We start from the raw sequence: 18,295 nt of genomic DNA, 5'->3' as shown, positions 1-18,295 counted from the left end.
TTCAGAGCTGCACCAGATTTTGCACTTGCTAGTTTTAGTAAATCAACCCCATTGTCTTTATACTTACCCTGGGTTAGAATGTTGAAAAGGACTAAAGCCACTGAATCATCACGGCAGCCAATCAACTAGCCATTTCCAAAGGAAAGATTAGCAATGGCAGTCTATATGATTCTCTGCGTACAGGTTCCCTTTAAGCAGTTTAGGAGAGCAGTATAGAGAAATATCACCTTTTGTGTCATTGTGCAAAAGAATTCTTTAGGGAGGAGCTAAAAATACAGAGGAATTCAGAAAACATACAATAGTGTCCCATACCTACCTAAAATGTTAACATCAAACCTGTAGCTCACATTGATTTTCAGTTTCAAATAATACATTATTAAATCAAATCAGCAGTTAATTTCAAGTACAAGAAACATTTGACTTTTGTAATGGAAGACTTAGATATAAAACAACGGACAATTTTTGTTAGTGTCCCTGTTCAATGTGCCTATTTTTGTGTGTGATACAGAAAAGAAGAGCTATTATGAATATGCAAAAATTTGGAGGCCCCCTCTTCCTCCTCCACTTTTCTTAAAAAAACTGACATCTTGTTGTCATGTTGTGACTTTATACTTTGGCAATGAAAAAGACTGGGTATGAACTTTATGATTCTGCTGTCAGCACTTTTATGACATCAGTAGTGTAACCAACTGGATCTAATTTCTTTATGTAAGAAGGATTTCCCTCTTTAATATCCACTAATCAACTAATGGAAATCTACTACAAAGGATAACGTGATACCGATACAAATACAAACTGAACTGTTTCAATATGTCTTGTTGAGTTCCTGAATCAGGTCCCAATCAATGATCATGGTAAAACTGTATTGTTTCTTTTACAAAATAGACAAAATACTAAAAATAAGAAGGGTTCACTAGATTGTCCAGTGGCAATGGTTGTCAAGAGAAGACTTGTACCTATTTCCTGAGACAACTGGTGCAGAAGCAAGAAAAATCTTCAACTAAGAAGATAAAGTATGACAACAGAATCATTATTACATACATGGCTTCATTTTTTAAATTCCAGGAAAAATATAATAATGTGGCTACTTTATTTAATCAGGCAGAAAACGTGCAGTTTATCAAGTCTAAGAAAATTACTTATATAGTATGCCGATATGGGGGACTGTCAGACAGCATATTACATAGCATACTGTGGAGGCTATAAACGTGTTTCCCTGAATTTGATACCATTGCCCTTGAAGGGTAAAATGTGAGCCAAGAAAACATTTTTTTCCATCCAATTTAACAATAAACTAGGCACTATGCAAAGAACTAAAGTGATCGGTGCTGACAATCAAAGGATTATACAAGCTTGTTAAATAATTAATATTCAAGCTCCCTCTTCTGTGTGACACACATAAGCATTGTATAGAAACATAAACTAATAAACAAGAATGTGTTAGAGAAATTGCATAAATACAAAAAAATAATAATAATAATAATTACAGTTTAAAAAAATCATAATTTCTATGTTTTAATTGATCCCTGTTACCAGTCAACACGATTAATTATTGCCTAGGTAATCCTATCATACATCCCACTCTGCACAACATAATGGATTAAAAGTAAACCCCGTCTCCCTCATGACATCATTAAAAAAAAAAAAAAAAAATCACCTACCTCTGAAATGACTTTGTTGATCTCTTTAGTATAAAGTACAATTTTTTTTTTTAAGAGTTTGTCAAGTTCTAAGTATGGAGATTTTTGTTATAATATAAATCACATTGTGTACAACACATTCATACAGAAAAAAAAGCCCAGTTTCTACAAATAAGAGGTAGAACTACTTCAAACTATATGTTTCCTGCTGCAGGAAAAGAATTCATTTTTTACAATAATTAAAAAAAGTTAAAAAAAATTAACAATATATAAGTTGAAGGTTAGGCCCCATAATTTATAGACAGGCTAGAATATATTAAATACTCTCCAGTAAATACGTAGTGTATTTATTAGCAGAATGCATAGCATAGGGGCTTATTACCTTATGGCAATTGGTTGTATATTATTGATACATTTACAAGTCAAGTACCAGTATATATTTCTTGTTGATTAATACTATAGTTCTGTTCTGTCATGGAACTGCAAGCAGCTCTAATATATGGAGTGGTCATGCTGATCATTCTACAGTATGTTGCATAGTTGCCTCAGTAAAAAAAAAACAGGAAGCACTGCATTCAGAGCAATACACGTGACAATTTCATCAGGCATTTGTCTTGTGTGATAAAAAGAATATGAATTTTCAGGGGGGACACAGTAGAAAGGCAATAACTTATTCTGACCAGAAATCAGCAGGATCAGTACACCAGTCTTTATATACAGTTCACAGTGGAAGTGCTCTAGTCAGTACAAGCTGTTTTAGAACTGCCAGCATGAGCATCATATAATGTCATGTTAACGTAGTGTTGATTTTTCGTTTGGCTATTGATGACGCAAGATCCGAAGAGGATGCAGAAAGTGGTTCGTAGTTTCATAATGTTGTCTCTGTTCCTCGACTTCTCCAGAAGTAAGTGTTGTCATCTGGCTCAAGCTCTATCCTAATTTGAGGCACAAGTCGTATGGGAGTACTTGGTGAGCTGCAAGAAAAAAAAAAGGTAAGTTATACTTGAGACATCAAATTTTATATTACGTAGCGGAGGTAGCTCAACCCTCCAGCTGTTGCAAAACTACAAGTCTCATGAGGCATTCCAACACTGACATTTACAGACATGACTCCCAAAGGCAGATGTGTGAGGGTAGTTCCGCAATAGCTGGAGGGCCACTGGTTGAGCACCCACCGTAAGCATGATAGCAATTGTAGGTCACATCCCTTTTTCCCTTTAAACACTATTCAATAATCACATCTAGTGACAAACATGTTTAGCTCTACTAATCACTCAATCATCTGCTCTTGGAGCAAATAATGCATGTTCCATCATTACTTTCTTCATTTTGACCAGTCCAGGACAGAAGGTTTTTACCTTAATGCATACATTGAATTAAGGTTAAAAAAAATGAAGGTTTTACAACTACTTTAAATTAGAGCTTAGGAGGCTGAAAGGTTGACAAATCAGGATGGGCTGAGCTGCTGAGAGAATGACTTTTGTGCTTCTGTAAGGAACTTTGAGGATGAATTGTTTCATGTTGTTTTCAGCTACAGAGGTCAAGGAGAGCTTATTTACTACTTGTTAAAGTGATTGTAATCGATAATCTGTTTTCATTTAACATACAAAAATATATTATACTTACTGTACCTGCTCTGTGCAATTGTATTGCACAAAGCAGTGTCTTACCTCCTCCTCTGGAGTCCTCTGCCAGTGCTCTCCTCTCCTTATTCCTATGAGTGCCCCCTCAGAAAGCCATGTGCTGAGAGGGCACCCTTGCTCGCACTCCTGAGCCGTGCTGCGTACGTTCATAGAAACACACAGCGTGGCTCGACCATGCCCCCTCTCCCTCTTCACACTAGTTGACTGGCAGAAACAGAAGCCTGTGTGGCTGCAGATGGGACCGGAACCTGACTCCTCCACCGATCCCGGATGAGCTCCAGTATTTAGGGACAGGGGGATAAGCAGGTAGTGGGGTATTTTTTACCTTAAAGCGGAGTTCTACCCATTTAAAAGTTAGCAGCTACAAAAAGTATAGCTGCTGACTTTTAATAACAGATACTCACCTGCCCCATGGTCCAGCAAAGCAGGCGCACAAAGTCTCGCTCCTCTCCCCTACCTCTCTGTGGCACCGGCATTGTAACTGTGGGTGCCCGGGTCTGGCTTTGCAGCCAGGTGCGCACTGCGCATGCACGAGCCGCGCTGTTCATTGTGAATGGCCAGGTCTCTTCTGAGACCTGTGACGTATCCCAGAAGATTGCAGGGAGGGAAAGAGGAGAGGTGAACTTCCTGCCGGTGCGGTGGCTGGGGAGGAAGTAGGAGCTGGGTGCTTGTCAAAACTGAACCCGCCCCCCCCCCCCAAAAAAAAAATACATGCCAAATGTGGCATGTCAGGGGGTCACCAGTACTTGAAGCGGACTTCCTTTTTTGAGTGGAACTCCGCTTTAACTCATAGAAGCACTTTAAGAACATATACATACTTACATGCCCACTACTTTGACTTGTGCTATTCTCAGTAACTACGGCCACCATGCATACCCATACCACAGCTGCTGTACCCGACAGATGTGGTAAGGTCTATTTTTTTCTATCTTTGGCAGAAATATTTAGAATACACTTTATCTTTTTAGGCTAATTACTGCACTTGAAGATCAATAAAACTGCTTACAAGGTGAAACCTCTCACTAGTTATCAAAAATATATTTAATTTTATGATTGTGTTTTGCATGTACACTGCCTGTAATTTGTGTGGGTAAACACTGACCTATATACAGTACTTGGATACATATATTGTAGCCCACTTTCAATTAACCCACTAGCTGATTCAGGTTTTTAATACTAGCATGTAATTTTATAAGCCTATTTACTCACATTTTTCTGTGGATTATACGCCTATTATTTGATTATGATTTGCTGTGATTATAGTAATATAATGCAAAGCCATTGTATGTACAGTACATGGTGCAACTAAAAACAGCAAAGGTAAACTTTTATTGAAAGGATACCTGATGCATCATTATTATGCACACAAGTTTATTAAATCGCCCTTTTCGATGTGCAGTCATTAATATACCTAATAAGAAAATCTTTTATGCAGCTGTAAGCCTATGCCTTGAATTTAGGTTGATCCTAAGTACTTGTTTTGAGCATTGCTAGCTATTATCATGCTGTTTCTGCTGTAATAAAGGGCAATAATGAGGTCTGGCACAGGGTGATTTCAACTTAAGCGGACGGTATCTAATGGCGTTTTACACCACTGTCAGTTTAACAGCAACTCTCAACATTTGTTGGAGAAACCTGAAGATGGGTAATCATCTCCCTACCTATCTTTATAAGGGAGAAATCTGCCCAACCTTTAATTTACCTATTTCTTGTAGACTGAATTAAATATGCATAGACACATCTGTTGCAACATGCAAACATTATTTCTTTATGAATCTGGGGAAAAAAAGCATTCGAGCATTCTAGTCACCATGAAAAACTCGTCTTATCACAATGGTGCACCAAAATATTACTTGAGCATAAAACCACGTTTCTGTTTTACTTTAATGTGGAATATGCCTCTCTATTCTTTACTCTGCCATGAACATTATAGAAAAACCTTGCTTAGCATGGTTTATATCTAATTTTAGAAGTCTTACAACTCTTTCTGTAATAACAAGTGGGACCACTTTGCTGGTTACAATAGCCATAGATACTGTTTGTGGATGAGCTAAAAAAATAGGAGCTCTTTCTCAACATTTAATGACTTGAAGTTGAGATACACATAGGTAACTAAAATGCAAATGCCCTAAGAGTCAAGAGGCATATCATAACTTTTATGATAGGGAGACACAGCATGTTTCACATTCTCTCACCAATACGCTATGTTCAGTACAGGTATAAATAGCAAATCATTCAGGATCATTTAGATCAGATTATTTACATATAAGATTGTAGACTCACACGTGAGTCCAAAGATCGTCACCCAGTTACCACAATCCAAATTCAGATAATTTTTCAATGTGTGGCATCTCAGATGATGTAATGCCAAAACTAGTAAGGTATTCTACTCCAAAACTATGTATTTATGTTGAAATGTTTTATTTGTACTCACTGACAATATAACTGGTCACTTACCAGCATTTACATTTCCCATGATTTCAGTAACTTTATCATTCAGGTAAGTGAACTATTAAGGGTCATATAAACCCTACTCTGAGCAACCATTAAATTTTTAAGTTTTAAAGATGTGAAAAAAAAAAAAAACGTTTGATAAGCACATATTAATGGTTACTAGATAAAGTCTTCCAAGCTTTGATATTTTGTGAACATGATTAAGTTAAAGGGTAAATCTAAATGAATATTATATAAATAAGTTACAATTGACATTCGTGAACATTGAGGTTTACTGAACATGGTCTTCTACTTTTGAATGTCAACGTCACTACGTGAAGGGAATGAAGGGAATGGTATTCTAGTTGGATTAGCATACTGGATTTCAGAACATTATTTGCTAGTCCATGTTAATATTCATTGTAGGCTAAGAAAAAAGTGAATGTTTTGTCCTTCAATGCAACGTTTCAAAAGTATTTGAAGAACTTTATGTGAAAATATTAAGCATCGATAATGGAATTGGAATAAATATAACCAATCCAGAGTTTTACAGTATATAGCAACATTTTCTACCTTAATGTGATATTTCCTGGTTTCAAATAATGGAACTTTACAAAATCAAATATAGTATAGCCAAAGCTCTCTAGCCATACTTCTATGGATTACAGGAGTGTTCTAAGTTCTGCACTCCTGTGATCCAGATTCAGCCGACAGCAAGCTAAAGCCCGCTGACAGCTGATGTTATAAAGCTGGTCCAGGCTCTGCAGGGATCTGGGATCTGCCCAGATGCCTGACTGGCAGATAGCTCAGCCTCTCAGTGTTTCTGCTTTCAGCCTGCCCTCCTCCACAGTCCTTGCTTCACTGAGTGCTGGAGGGGCAGAGCAGAGAGCCAGTGGTTGACAGTCACCAGCTCTCTGCTCACTGAAGAACAAGAACTGAGCAATCAGAAAATCGATGCAGCATCCACCTAGATGAGTATGAGTGTTTTTTTTTGTTTTGTTTTTGTGAATCCTGCACTTCTCTTTTGTAGCTAAATTCCAGGTATGGGTCTTATACACTGCATTTTGTTCAAACAAGGCTTGCAAGGTTTTCTGGGAACGGTGCCCATTCCCAGCATGGCAGTTACTCAGCATGGGACCAGGACAGCAAAGATCACTATAGTAGCATACACTACTACAGTGATTTCCAGCTTCCACTAAGATCCCACAGGTATGGAATATGCATAATTACATTGATCCAAGCTGGACCAATGCAACTATGCTAAAAAATACATACCTGGATTTCAGTTTTTTTTATTTATTACAGGTACTTATAGAGCTCCGTCAATTTACGCAGCGTTTCACACACTTACAAATGTTTTTTTTTTTTAAGAGAAACAAAAAAGGGAAAAATTCTGCGGAGAGACAAATTCCCAAAAGCTATGTGTAGGGCTGACTAAATTAATTATTTCACTTTTGACTTTTTATAAAAATTTTCTCACAGTTACAGCAACCAATCGTTTTGCTAGGACATGTTTGAAAATTATTACTGTTTAAAACTTTTCTTTCATAGTGAATAAAAACTACTACTGTAATTGGAAAGAAAGTTGGTTAATGCATTCATAGTACAACAGAATCCTCACCTTTGTTTGTGTGTCTGAAGAAATGGTAGTCTTTCAGCATGACGTGTGTCGGTCAAGGAATGTAAATGGCTTTTCTCCTGCATTAAATACATAAATAGGTAAACAGACAAAATTGCAAGTTGATTATACAAATAGCTACAATGTAATGACGAACTTGGTTATTAGTAAAATGAGGACATTCAGATTAATATTGGCCATTTTTCCAAGATTATGCTGCATGCCTACTTCAATGAATAGTGACTTCATGAGTATAAAAAATATACAAAATGCCTACTAGGCAAAAACAAAGTAAGAGTAGTAGTCTAAGACACTATGGTGAATAAATATTCCTATATCCTCCATAGGATAATCAGTTTGGCATTTTTGCACTACACACAACTTGACAGCCTTCACTGACAGTGATACAATTCACTTACCCCAGGTTTTAAAAGGCTAATGCCGCGTACACACCATCACTTTATGTGATGAAAAAAAACGATGTTTTTAAAAACGTCACTTTAAATGACCGTGTGTGGGGGAAAACGTTGTTTTATGTCTTGTGAAAAACGACAAAAAAAAATTGAAGCATGCTTCAATTTTATGTGTCGTTTTTCAAAACGTCGTTTTTTACTTCACAGAAATTGACCGTGTGTAGCAAAAAACGACATTTAAAACAACGTTTTTATACCCGCGCATGCCCAGAAGCTAGTTATGAAGCGAGCTTCAATGGAAAAACGTAGTGAACGTAACCTCGCTTTGCTAGAGCATTGTGAAAAAACGATGGTGTGTAGGCAACTTCGTCTTTGAAAATTGAAGTTTAAAAACATAGTTTTTTACTTCACAGAAAATGTCGTTTTTTTATCACATAAAGTGATGGTGTGTATGCGGCATAAGAATTGACAGCACAGGTTAACACCTTCCTCTTCTGTAGCTAAACTTTTTTTTTCATTCTTTCTTGTCAGGTTCTAAACAACTGAGAAAACCAAGGTATCTAGCCCTGTGGATAAGTCCAACACTGTACTCCCTCATCATCTCAGAGATGAGAGGTCATCGGATTGCTTTTGCAGACATTTTAGAAGCTCACATAGAGGATACAATAATGCAGGAGGTAATATAACAATAAACTTCTACCTCCTTCCTCCACCTCGATCCTTTTGCTTCTCACCTACCAGTGTTCTGTAAGGTTTTAGTCAATAGGTTTTCCAAGTGGTTGTTTAAGGTCCTTGGTTTTTCTATTGCTTTGGATTTCCTTGTTGGGTTGGTTCACCTGTGTTTGTTTTTTATGTGTCTGGCCCTCTGTTTGAAATGTCTTTAGACATTCCTAGGTTGCCGAATTATCCTCTAACTGTGTCCCTCAATGAATAGAAAATATAGGAGTTTTGAAATTACGGTAAAATCCTTTTTCTAGAGTATATTGAGGGACACAGCTCCCTACCCTCATATGCTATCCTTCTCTCTTTGGACTACTAGCTACAACTGTGCATGTGTGAAATAGGAGATGTTATAGCCTCAAAAGGGCTGACCTTCACTTTTCTATGAGCTTAGTATCCATTTCTCCTGTAGTTAGTAGTATAACCTAGGAATTCTTAATTCACATTCTCATGACCAGTCTTTGCTGTGTGATGTATGCTCTACAACAGGGGTCTCCAAACTGCGTCCCGAGGGCCCGATGTGGCCCTTTGGTAGCCTTTATCCGGCCCTTGGGGCACTATTCCTCCCACTGATATAAGGAACTATCACTCCCACTGACACCAACAATGGGGCATTATTTATTCTATGGATACCAATGATGGTATACTATTCCTCCTACTAATAGGGGCACCACTCCTCTCCTATTGACCACCAACCCTGAGGCCATGTTTATTCTCACTGATGATGGGCCTGACATTTTCTGCCCCTGTTAGCCACAATCCGGTCCCCCTAAAGTCTGAAGGAAAAGAAACTGGCCCTTTGTTTGAAAAAGTTTGAAGAAACCCTGCTCTACAACATGTGCTAAAGGGATAATTGACCAAAATCAATATGTTTTAAGAACAACTGCTATATAAAAAAATTCTGGGTTGGAAATCACTTATTTTAATACATACTGGACAACTAAATGATAAAATGTACTTGAAATAAAGTTATATAATAATAGCATGAAATTACAGATTTAATCAGAGAATCAGAATTATTTAGGTACTTTCAAAGGTACATTTATTTATTTAGGTACATCAAAGCAAAAAGCTATTGGCAAAATACACAAATATGAACAAGATAGTCATTCTGAAAGCTCATTGCTTCTTCTTGTCTTTTTTATGAATGTGAACTTACACATGTATAGCTTAGAATGTAAACAAGGTAACTGCTTTTGCAAACTGGTCCTTTATAACATGGGAGCTATAGTGTAAATAAGACATGTAACCTGGTTGTGGCAGGCCAATTATTTTTCTGCTCACTGCGAAATTCTTTCAATGCATATAAGCTCATAGCTCAACTAATACTTTAATCCCATCACAGATCTCCTCCTAATGTCCTTGTAATAAAGATGGAAACAACCAGCTTTCAGCAATGCACAGAACGTTGTGTACATGGAACAGATCACAGGAGAGGAACATATAACATTATGCATACATGCACAAAACTTAATATAATTATAATCATGGGATGATTTTAAATAAAAAAAACACACACAAGGGATAGCATGAATACAATTATATACCCATAGTTGATTAGAACAAAATCACTTATTGATGAGAATGATGGTGGTCCATGATAATTTAGATTTGTACCCCAGTGATAATGATTAGAGTCAAGATGTTAATGAGGTTAAATAAAGTTTTTTTTTGTTTTAAAGGTTAAACAGCAAACAATAAAAGAAATAGATAATTGAAGAAACATCAAGAGGACAACGTACCATTTTAAAGGACTCTACTTTATTTCTTTGTTTTATATATCTATGGTATTGTTACTGTCGTATTGCATACAACATAGTAAATAATGGGGGCAGCCATCATTTTTGTAAATATGCATGCTCTGCTTTTTGCTTAGTAATGTTATACAGTAATTGTTTTATACTTGTACTTGCTCTGACAGCAAGTCTTTAAGTGTGATCAGACAGAATGGAAAAGAGGGCACTCTATGTGGCTTTCATTTTTGCTGCAGTACAGATAACTACTGAAAACAAAATTTACAAATCTGTGGTGCAGTCATCAAATATGGAGCAATGTGCATGTAAAATATGTGAAAATTCAGTAAAAAACATGTAATCATTTAAAACTCTCAATGGTTTCCCATTAAGATCTCAATTGGTGTGAGTTGACAATGTGCAATAAAAAAGGTATATTGGGTTCTGCTTTATCTGCATGAAGTAAATAGCTAAAATGGTGGCTCTCCAATAAAATAAAGAGTTGTATATATAACACTTGTCTGCACACAATGCTATAAAGCATGCATTCATCTGTTATAGCTTCAAGATCAAAGGGGTCTCATTTGATGTTAATCTGGGATCCCAAAACATATGGTCCCAGGTATAATACAATAACCCTTTGGGGGTAAAATAAGTTCTAACTGTGATTCTAAACTACAGACTGCATATGTCTGGGACAGAGCAAAGTTTCAAAGTGTGATCTGTGCCCCTTTAGGAATTTAATAATATTTAATATATATCGAAAAGGAAACACTTGCCTATAACTCAGTCATAGGGAATAAATGCAAAACTGTTTTGTCCACACACACATGTGATCACAAGTTAAGATTCTTAAATATTTGAGAACATTGCCTGTCTTATCTGTCTGGAGCACAGTTAATTATTAAAATGATTAAATGATGTAGACATATGGACACTTAAAGATGAAGGAGACTGTAGTTAAAGTTGGAAGCATGACAAGATATTAGTGGGGAAAATAATTAGTACGTGAAAGGAGAAGGTGTGAGAATGGCTGTTTTTGTCACACGTGGCATGCAAGAGGTTACATCTACTCACTCTCACCGGGTTTGCTATCAGATAAGAATGGTTCCTGTTCCATGATGTCCATTGGGATTTTTATACTGGGGACAGTTTCTGTATAGGGACTGTCGGACTGAAAAGAAATGTGTACAAGTTCTTAAATGAAACATTGTTACTTGTTTCCAGATCATCCTTCTTCTTGCTGAAAAGTTTGCCATGCACCAGACCCAAAGTGGCTAATTTTCAAACATAACCTCTTTCTCTCATAAGCACCTTAATGGCAGGATTCAGAGTTCAGTTGTGATTTCTAGTGGTGCGACAGCCTGTGTAACAAGCTAGTGGACATCAATTCAAATCATTTATGCCTGAATATATAATACAAACTAACACACTTTCTTTTTAGTGAATATATATATATATATATATATAGATATATATATATATATATATATATATATATATATATATATATATATATATATATATATATATATATATATATATATATTCTTGTCTTTTACTATTTGTTTCATCTACAGCACATAGATGAGTTGGGCAGTCGGGCTGCTGTTCTGCCTTTTCAGCAGTCCTACATTTGTTTCCCCTGCTCTAATCAACAGCAATCTTGCTCTCTCAGCAGCAATATTTGGAAGTGGATTGCTTGATTGCTGTGCAGTGCTTAAAGTAGACCTATAGGCAAACCTTTTTCATTTGGGATAGAGTAGGGGAGGGTTAAAAATTTGTACTTTTTTTGGCAATCTGTGTCCCATTGGGCAGATTTACCTTCACTTTGTGTCCCAAACCCAAACAGAAAGTGAGAGGAAATCCCTGCAAATTAGGGGAATTCCTTTGGGGGCCCTCAGGTCACCAGAATTAGTGTCCCCTTTGGAAGATTTCCCCTCTATTACTTTTCTGGGAACAACCAAAAGTTGGGCAATTCTTTTACTAACAGGGCTACATACAGCAATAACATGTGTTTAATCCATCTCCACTCAGATGCACAGGGTGTTTTTAAGGTCAATAATGCCACTATGACCAACGAGGAGACTGGGATGGGTGGGGCTAAGTTAAATATTTACATTAAAAAGTGAGATTTTCCTAGCTCTTTAACTGCCTATACCTCTGGATCTGAAGTGTTTAAAATCTTTATCTTTTATTACCAGATGCTCATTTGGAACTTGAGTCTAAATCAGGAGCACAATATTAAAACATTAACTGGTATGTGTGTATTATCCAGGAAGGAGCAATCCCCTGCTGAAACAACCACACAATTACAGTATATTAGGTAATTTGATTGGCCTGGGAGAAATTACTAACACTGATAAGATATTTTAACCCAAGCACTCGCAGCTCTCTTCAGCTTGCAGTGTCCCCTTATTAAGCCTTGACTTACCACTTCTAATGTTACATTCAGCTGCTTCAGCTTACAGAAATAGGAATAAATATAGTAAGGTTTGCATAAAACGTATACATACTGCTATGAATAGCATGAACTTAAACAAAGCTGATTAAACCACAGAGTGTAACAACCTCATCATGAGATTTTTACTGAAAACACATGTGCGTCTGTCCATCGGACATGAGAACTAATGTTAATGTTTTCATCTAGGAAAAGAACTCTAGACTGCTAATAAAGGCATTAAAATGGATCTGCCAACTTAACAGGTGTAGCATAGATTTTTTTTTTCAGATTTATACATACAATCTCATCATGACAATTTTTCTAATCCGAATCATAAAATATCTTTAAAAAAAAAAAAATCACTAAAGTAAAAGTGAACTAATAAAAATAATGTAAAATAATAGAAATAATTCAAATGGGACACTAAACGTTATTTAAAGTCAGTTTGAACATGAAGAAATGTACTAATGCTAAAGTGTATTTCCCCTTTTGCAGTCAATTATGAGAATAATTATTATTATTGTAATATGTTCACGCAGCGTACTTATCAATCAATTTTACAAGAATGTTTGCTTGCACAGCAGATGGAAACTACCGTTTTGGAGTTTTCAGAAAAGAGCAAGTAAATAAAAAAATGTCCTTAATTACACATGAATGTGAACATGTAACAAATATAAAGTAGGCGCTATCCTAATTTATTTGGCTGTAAACGTGGAATTACACTTTAACCACTTCAATACCAGGCACTTACGTCCCCTTCCTGCCCAGGACAATTTTCAGCTTTCATCGCTTTGAATGACAATTGCGCAGTCATGCAACACTGTACCCAAACTTAATTTGTATCATTTTCTTCCCACAAATAGAGCTACTCTTGGTGGTATTTGATCACCCCTGCAGATTTTTTTTTTTGGTAATCAAACTAAAAATAACCCAAATTTTTGAAAAAAATACGTATTTTTTTTTGTTTCTGTCATAAAATTTATTTTTTCCTTTCACTGATGGGCACTGATGAGGCTGCACTGATGAGGCAGCACTAATGAGTTTGCACGGATAAAGTGGCACTGGTGGGCACTGATATATAGAATTGATGGGCACTGATAGGCGGCACTGATATGCAGCACTGATGGGCACCAATAGGCGGCACTGACAGGCAGCACTGATTGGCGGTACTGATTGGCACTGACAGGTGGCACTGATGGGCAGCACTGATGATGAGGTACTAACAGGTGGCACTGTGGTGGGCAGTGATTGGCAATGCGGTGTGCAGTGATTGGCACTGTGGTAGGCAGTGATTGGCACTGTGGTGGGTATGGATTGGCACTGTGGTGGGCACTTGCAGAGTTTATTATTGGTGCACTGCTGGGCACTGGTTTGCAGGTGATTGGTACAGTTGAGGGGGCTGTGCTGATAATCAATGTGCTTATCATCACAGACCCCCCCCCTCCTTTGACAGGGAGAGCCACCGATCAGCTCTCCCTGTCAGCGTTAACCGAGAAATTCCATTTACCGACACTTCCTGGTTCACGCGATGTTTAGCTGTGATTGGTCACAGCTGATCAAGTGGTAAGAAGACTCAAAGGCTTCTTATCACGATCGGAGATGCGGCGTGTCAGACTGACACGACGCACTCGCGATCGCCAAAATGCATGTTATCCTGCTGGACGTCAATAGACGTCCAGTCAGGATAACAAAACCACTTCCCGGACGTCAATGTGCTATTGACCGGGCGGGAAGTGGTTAAGGTAACATGCAGGTCAAATATTTTCCAACAGCAGTGAAAGTCCCCGAATATTCCAGAGTAATCTAGTGAATATGGAGATATATATATATATATATATATATATATATATATATATATATTTATTTGCAACTGCTAAATTACTGATTGTTTGAGAACCCATTTAAATCTGAGCCTTAGGTCGTGTGTACATTGTGTTTCGTTAAGGCAGCTCATTTATTTGCATGGGCTGCTCAATGCACCATAATGCCCAAAAAAGGCATGCAGCATTTTAAGTAAAGCAATGCACTACAAAGCACAGTAGTGCATTATCGTGCATTGTGGTGTTCTGCAGCGCAGGTGAGTTGGGAAAGTGTGGGCTGGATCGTAAAGTAATGCATTATGATTACCAATTTGCATATACTGTAGCTATAGTAGTATTTATATAGTATTATTCAGGTCATGGGTGGATGACCTTGGCACACACAGTAGTTTATGTACTGCTTCCAGATCATAAACTGTAAGATAACTTTATTAATTACTAGTTACTACAGAAACATGCAACATACAGGAATACAACAAGAATATACCAGGGCTTCCTATCTCATCTTATCCACAACTGTGTTGTTTGCCCGGTATTCTCACGAACAGCACATTAAGTTTTACAGTAGAAGGGCCATAAATCTATGTTGTTCAATAACAGTTTTTCTATGTTGCTTTTGTGCTAAAAGCAACATAGTCTCTGTTGCTGTCTTAAACCTCCCTGGCGGTATGATTCTGTCTGGAATTACGTACCAAAAGCGGTACAATTATTTGCAAGGAAATTTGGTGATTTGTACTGTAGGCCTGTAATTCTTAGGAATAACTCACTTAAATCTGACCAAACAAGAGACTAATAGGCATCCCGGGTATGACATTTTTTTAAAAACAAAATTATAAATTATAATATAATAAATAATTATAAATAATTATAACAAATAATAATATAATTCTAATAAAAATTATTCAATAATGTAATCAAATCAAAATCACTGAAATTTTCTCAGTTGCAAAATTGTCGCTGTCATTATTTTTTTTTTTTTATGACCATGTTCCCCACAAATCGCTATCGCACAATTCTGCAAGTGATTATAATTTATTATCGCTGTTTTTTAGCTGATCTAAAACCATTTTTGACATAAAGGGACACTTTTGGTTGCTATGGACAATCTACAGTTTGCAGGGAGAAAGAAAGGTTTTTATTATATAAAATGACATGTAGGGCACTGGGAAGACCACTAGGGACAAGGGGGGTGTGTTTTTTTTACATACAGTACTGTAATCTATAAGATTACAGTATACTGTATGTAATGTGTTTGTTTACCTTTTTGAATTTGGCGCCGATCTCCGCTCCCGTGCGTCGTAACGTCGCAGGGAACGGAGATCGGTGGGACAGGAGGACGCTGTGTGAATCGAGCGAGGTCCCGCTCGCTCACACAGCGCGGTGACATCGCTGGATCCAGGACAAGGTAAGCCAGCGCGCGCTGCAGGCTCTGCATGTCTACCCCGAGCGTGACTCGGGGATACCGATTTCAGCATAAAAAACCCACCCCGAGTCACGCTCGGGGATACCGCCAGGGGGGTTAAAGCATATTTTATGCAGTGAACATAACTCTGTCTGAAAAAAGGTTAAAATCTAAAACACTTCTTATGTAGTACCGTAATTCTCTAAGAGCTTGCTTGTTTTGGTACAGCTTATACATAACATAGTGTACAGCATTTATTCCACAGAGCTATAAAAATGTGAGCATTTAATCATGTATTTATATAGAGTTTTCTTTGCATTTGCAGCCTTATGACACTGAATACATTGTTTTCTTGATTTGGGCTTTATATGAATAGAAATTGAAACATAAAAGCATATCAACTGTATAATTTTCAAATCACTTACATGGCCACACCAGATTTTGTTGCAGTGCCTAAAACAATGTACCTATAACTGTAACTATGAACTTTTAATATCACTGTGAAAGAATTGTGGTTCACTCCTTTTTGGCAGGGCTTCCGATAAGGGGGCATTACCGGTCCCCCTGTATGGGGCCTGGGCCAGCAGGGGGAAATCAGATATGGGCAGGGAGGGTGATCGTGCGGTGGGGGGGGAGCAATATCTTGAACTGATCGCTTGTTTGACTCTCTCTGCAGCAGCTGAAAGATGGCTGGGGGACAGGAGGAGAAGGGATTGGATCCAGTCATTTCCCCCCTGCTACACCGATCACCCTCGCTGTGCATCATCTTCTTCCCTCTGCTGCACTGGCAACCCAATGTTAACAATACAATTGTATCTCCCCTATAATCTTCAACTTAGTAATGGAACCATTATTAGATCGCATATTAGATCTAACAATAACATAACTGGTATCAACATTGAACCCCACGAACACAAAATCAGCTTATTTGCTGCTGACGTAATTTTAATGCTGACTAATCCCTCATCATCCCTAGTAGAAGTTCAAAAAATTCTCTTGTGGTTTAGCAAAGTCTCATACTACAAAGCAAATGACACCAAATCATACATCCTAGACCTAGTAATAGATGCCATAACACAAAACCTCCTCCAACAGCAATTTCCATACACATGGGCCGATACAAGCATATCCTATCTAGGTATACAGCTAACAAGATCCACTAAAACACTTTTCCAGCATAACTACCTTCCCCTTCGCACTAAACTACAACCAGATCTCCACAACATGGCCAAATTAGAATTTTCATGGATAAGTAGATTAGCGGTGCGCAAAATAATGCAATTTCTCCAAATCATATACCTTTTTAGAACACTCCCAATCCCAATCAGCTACTTGAAATCTTTACAATCCCTATTATACAGATTTGTTTGGAATGGAAAGAGATCCAGATGTGCACACTCCAAATTAATCAAACACAGACTTAGTGGGGGCATACTATACGTTGACTTCTACAACTGCTACTTGGCATCCATCTTGACGCAACTTAAAGAATGGTTCTCCCCTTCCCCAAACACGATTTGGGGTTTAATAGAATCATCATGTAGCCCCCATTACCCTCTATCCTCATGGCTATTCAGTGCCCAACTAGGAGCACGTGTCCCATCCTACATTTCTCCGACCATCATAGTAACACTCCGGTCTTGGAAACTGTTGCTTCAACAAGCCCAAACATACCCAAAGACTACCCCCTTGAAGACTCTCTTATCAGTGTTAGGCCCTTTCATAGCCCAAATATACTTTACATTATGGATCAAAAAAGGAATAACCTACATTAACAACCTATATACCTGGAAGCTCTTTTAAAACATTCCCATCCCTTCAAAAATAATATAATCTCCCACAAGGCAATCTATACCAATACATGCAAATACGGCACTGCCTTTCAAAAATCCCCTACTGTCAGCAATACATTCAACTCCCAGCATGGTCCTTTCTAACCTCCCCCACCTCACAACAAAAAGGGATCACCATGTTTTATAATATCAGCCAACAGAAATGTACATTCACCAAATCTCTAGACCCCTTGTCCCCTTCTCCCAAGCCTCTTTCCAGGATTTTATCCAGAGCCCGACCTTTCCTCTGAAATATCCTACCCAATCCATACTCTGCCTTCAGGCAGATCCTTGAAAACTCATTTACTTTGGGAAAGCTATCCCAACTCTACCTATCAATTTAAATTTCTCGATCAACTTATCCCTGCATAATTATAAAAAATACATTATCACTTGCCTCTTTTGTTAGATAAACTCTCATGAGCAGGGCCCTCTGAACCTTCCTGTATTGGATTGTATCTTAACTGTACAGTCTCTCTTAATTTTGTAAAGTGTTGTACAATCCATAATTAAAAAATCTCTTTTGCTAACAGATTATAATCATCAAACAACCCTTTAACTCAACTCAACTATAAGTATATGGCAAATGAGTACCTAA

The 18,295-nt window shown here is 37.5% G+C and overlaps 1 protein-coding gene across 3 annotated transcripts in view; it reads right to left on the bottom strand.

The window, feature by feature from the left end:
* Nucleotides 1-1,489: 1,489 nt before the first annotated feature.
* Nucleotides 1,490-18,295, bottom strand: part of SLC4A4 (solute carrier family 4 member 4) — a 316,339-nt gene continuing 299,533 nt past the window's right edge. The window contains exons 24-26 of one of the 3 annotated variants that reach the window (XM_040326059.1): nt 11,278-11,374; nt 7,338-7,414; nt 2,525-2,614 (exon numbers count right to left, since the gene is read on the bottom strand). In XM_040326059.1, the coding sequence (XP_040181993.1) occupies nt 7,371-7,414; nt 11,278-11,374 (141 nt within the window). In that variant the 3' untranslated portion in view covers nt 2,525-2,614; nt 7,338-7,370. Of the gene's footprint in view, nt 2,615-7,337; nt 7,415-11,277; nt 11,375-18,295 lie in introns of all 3 variants that reach the window. The other 2 variants (XM_040326066.1, XM_040326074.1) reach the window with 2 other exon arrangements.

This window comes from Rana temporaria, chromosome 1 (assembly GCF_905171775.1).
Source record: "Rana temporaria chromosome 1, aRanTem1.1, whole genome shotgun sequence".
NCBI lineage: Eukaryota > Metazoa > Chordata > Amphibia > Anura > Ranidae > Rana > Rana temporaria.
The sequence above is the reverse complement of the archived record's forward strand: the minus strand, read 5'-3'. Positions and strand labels throughout refer to the sequence as shown.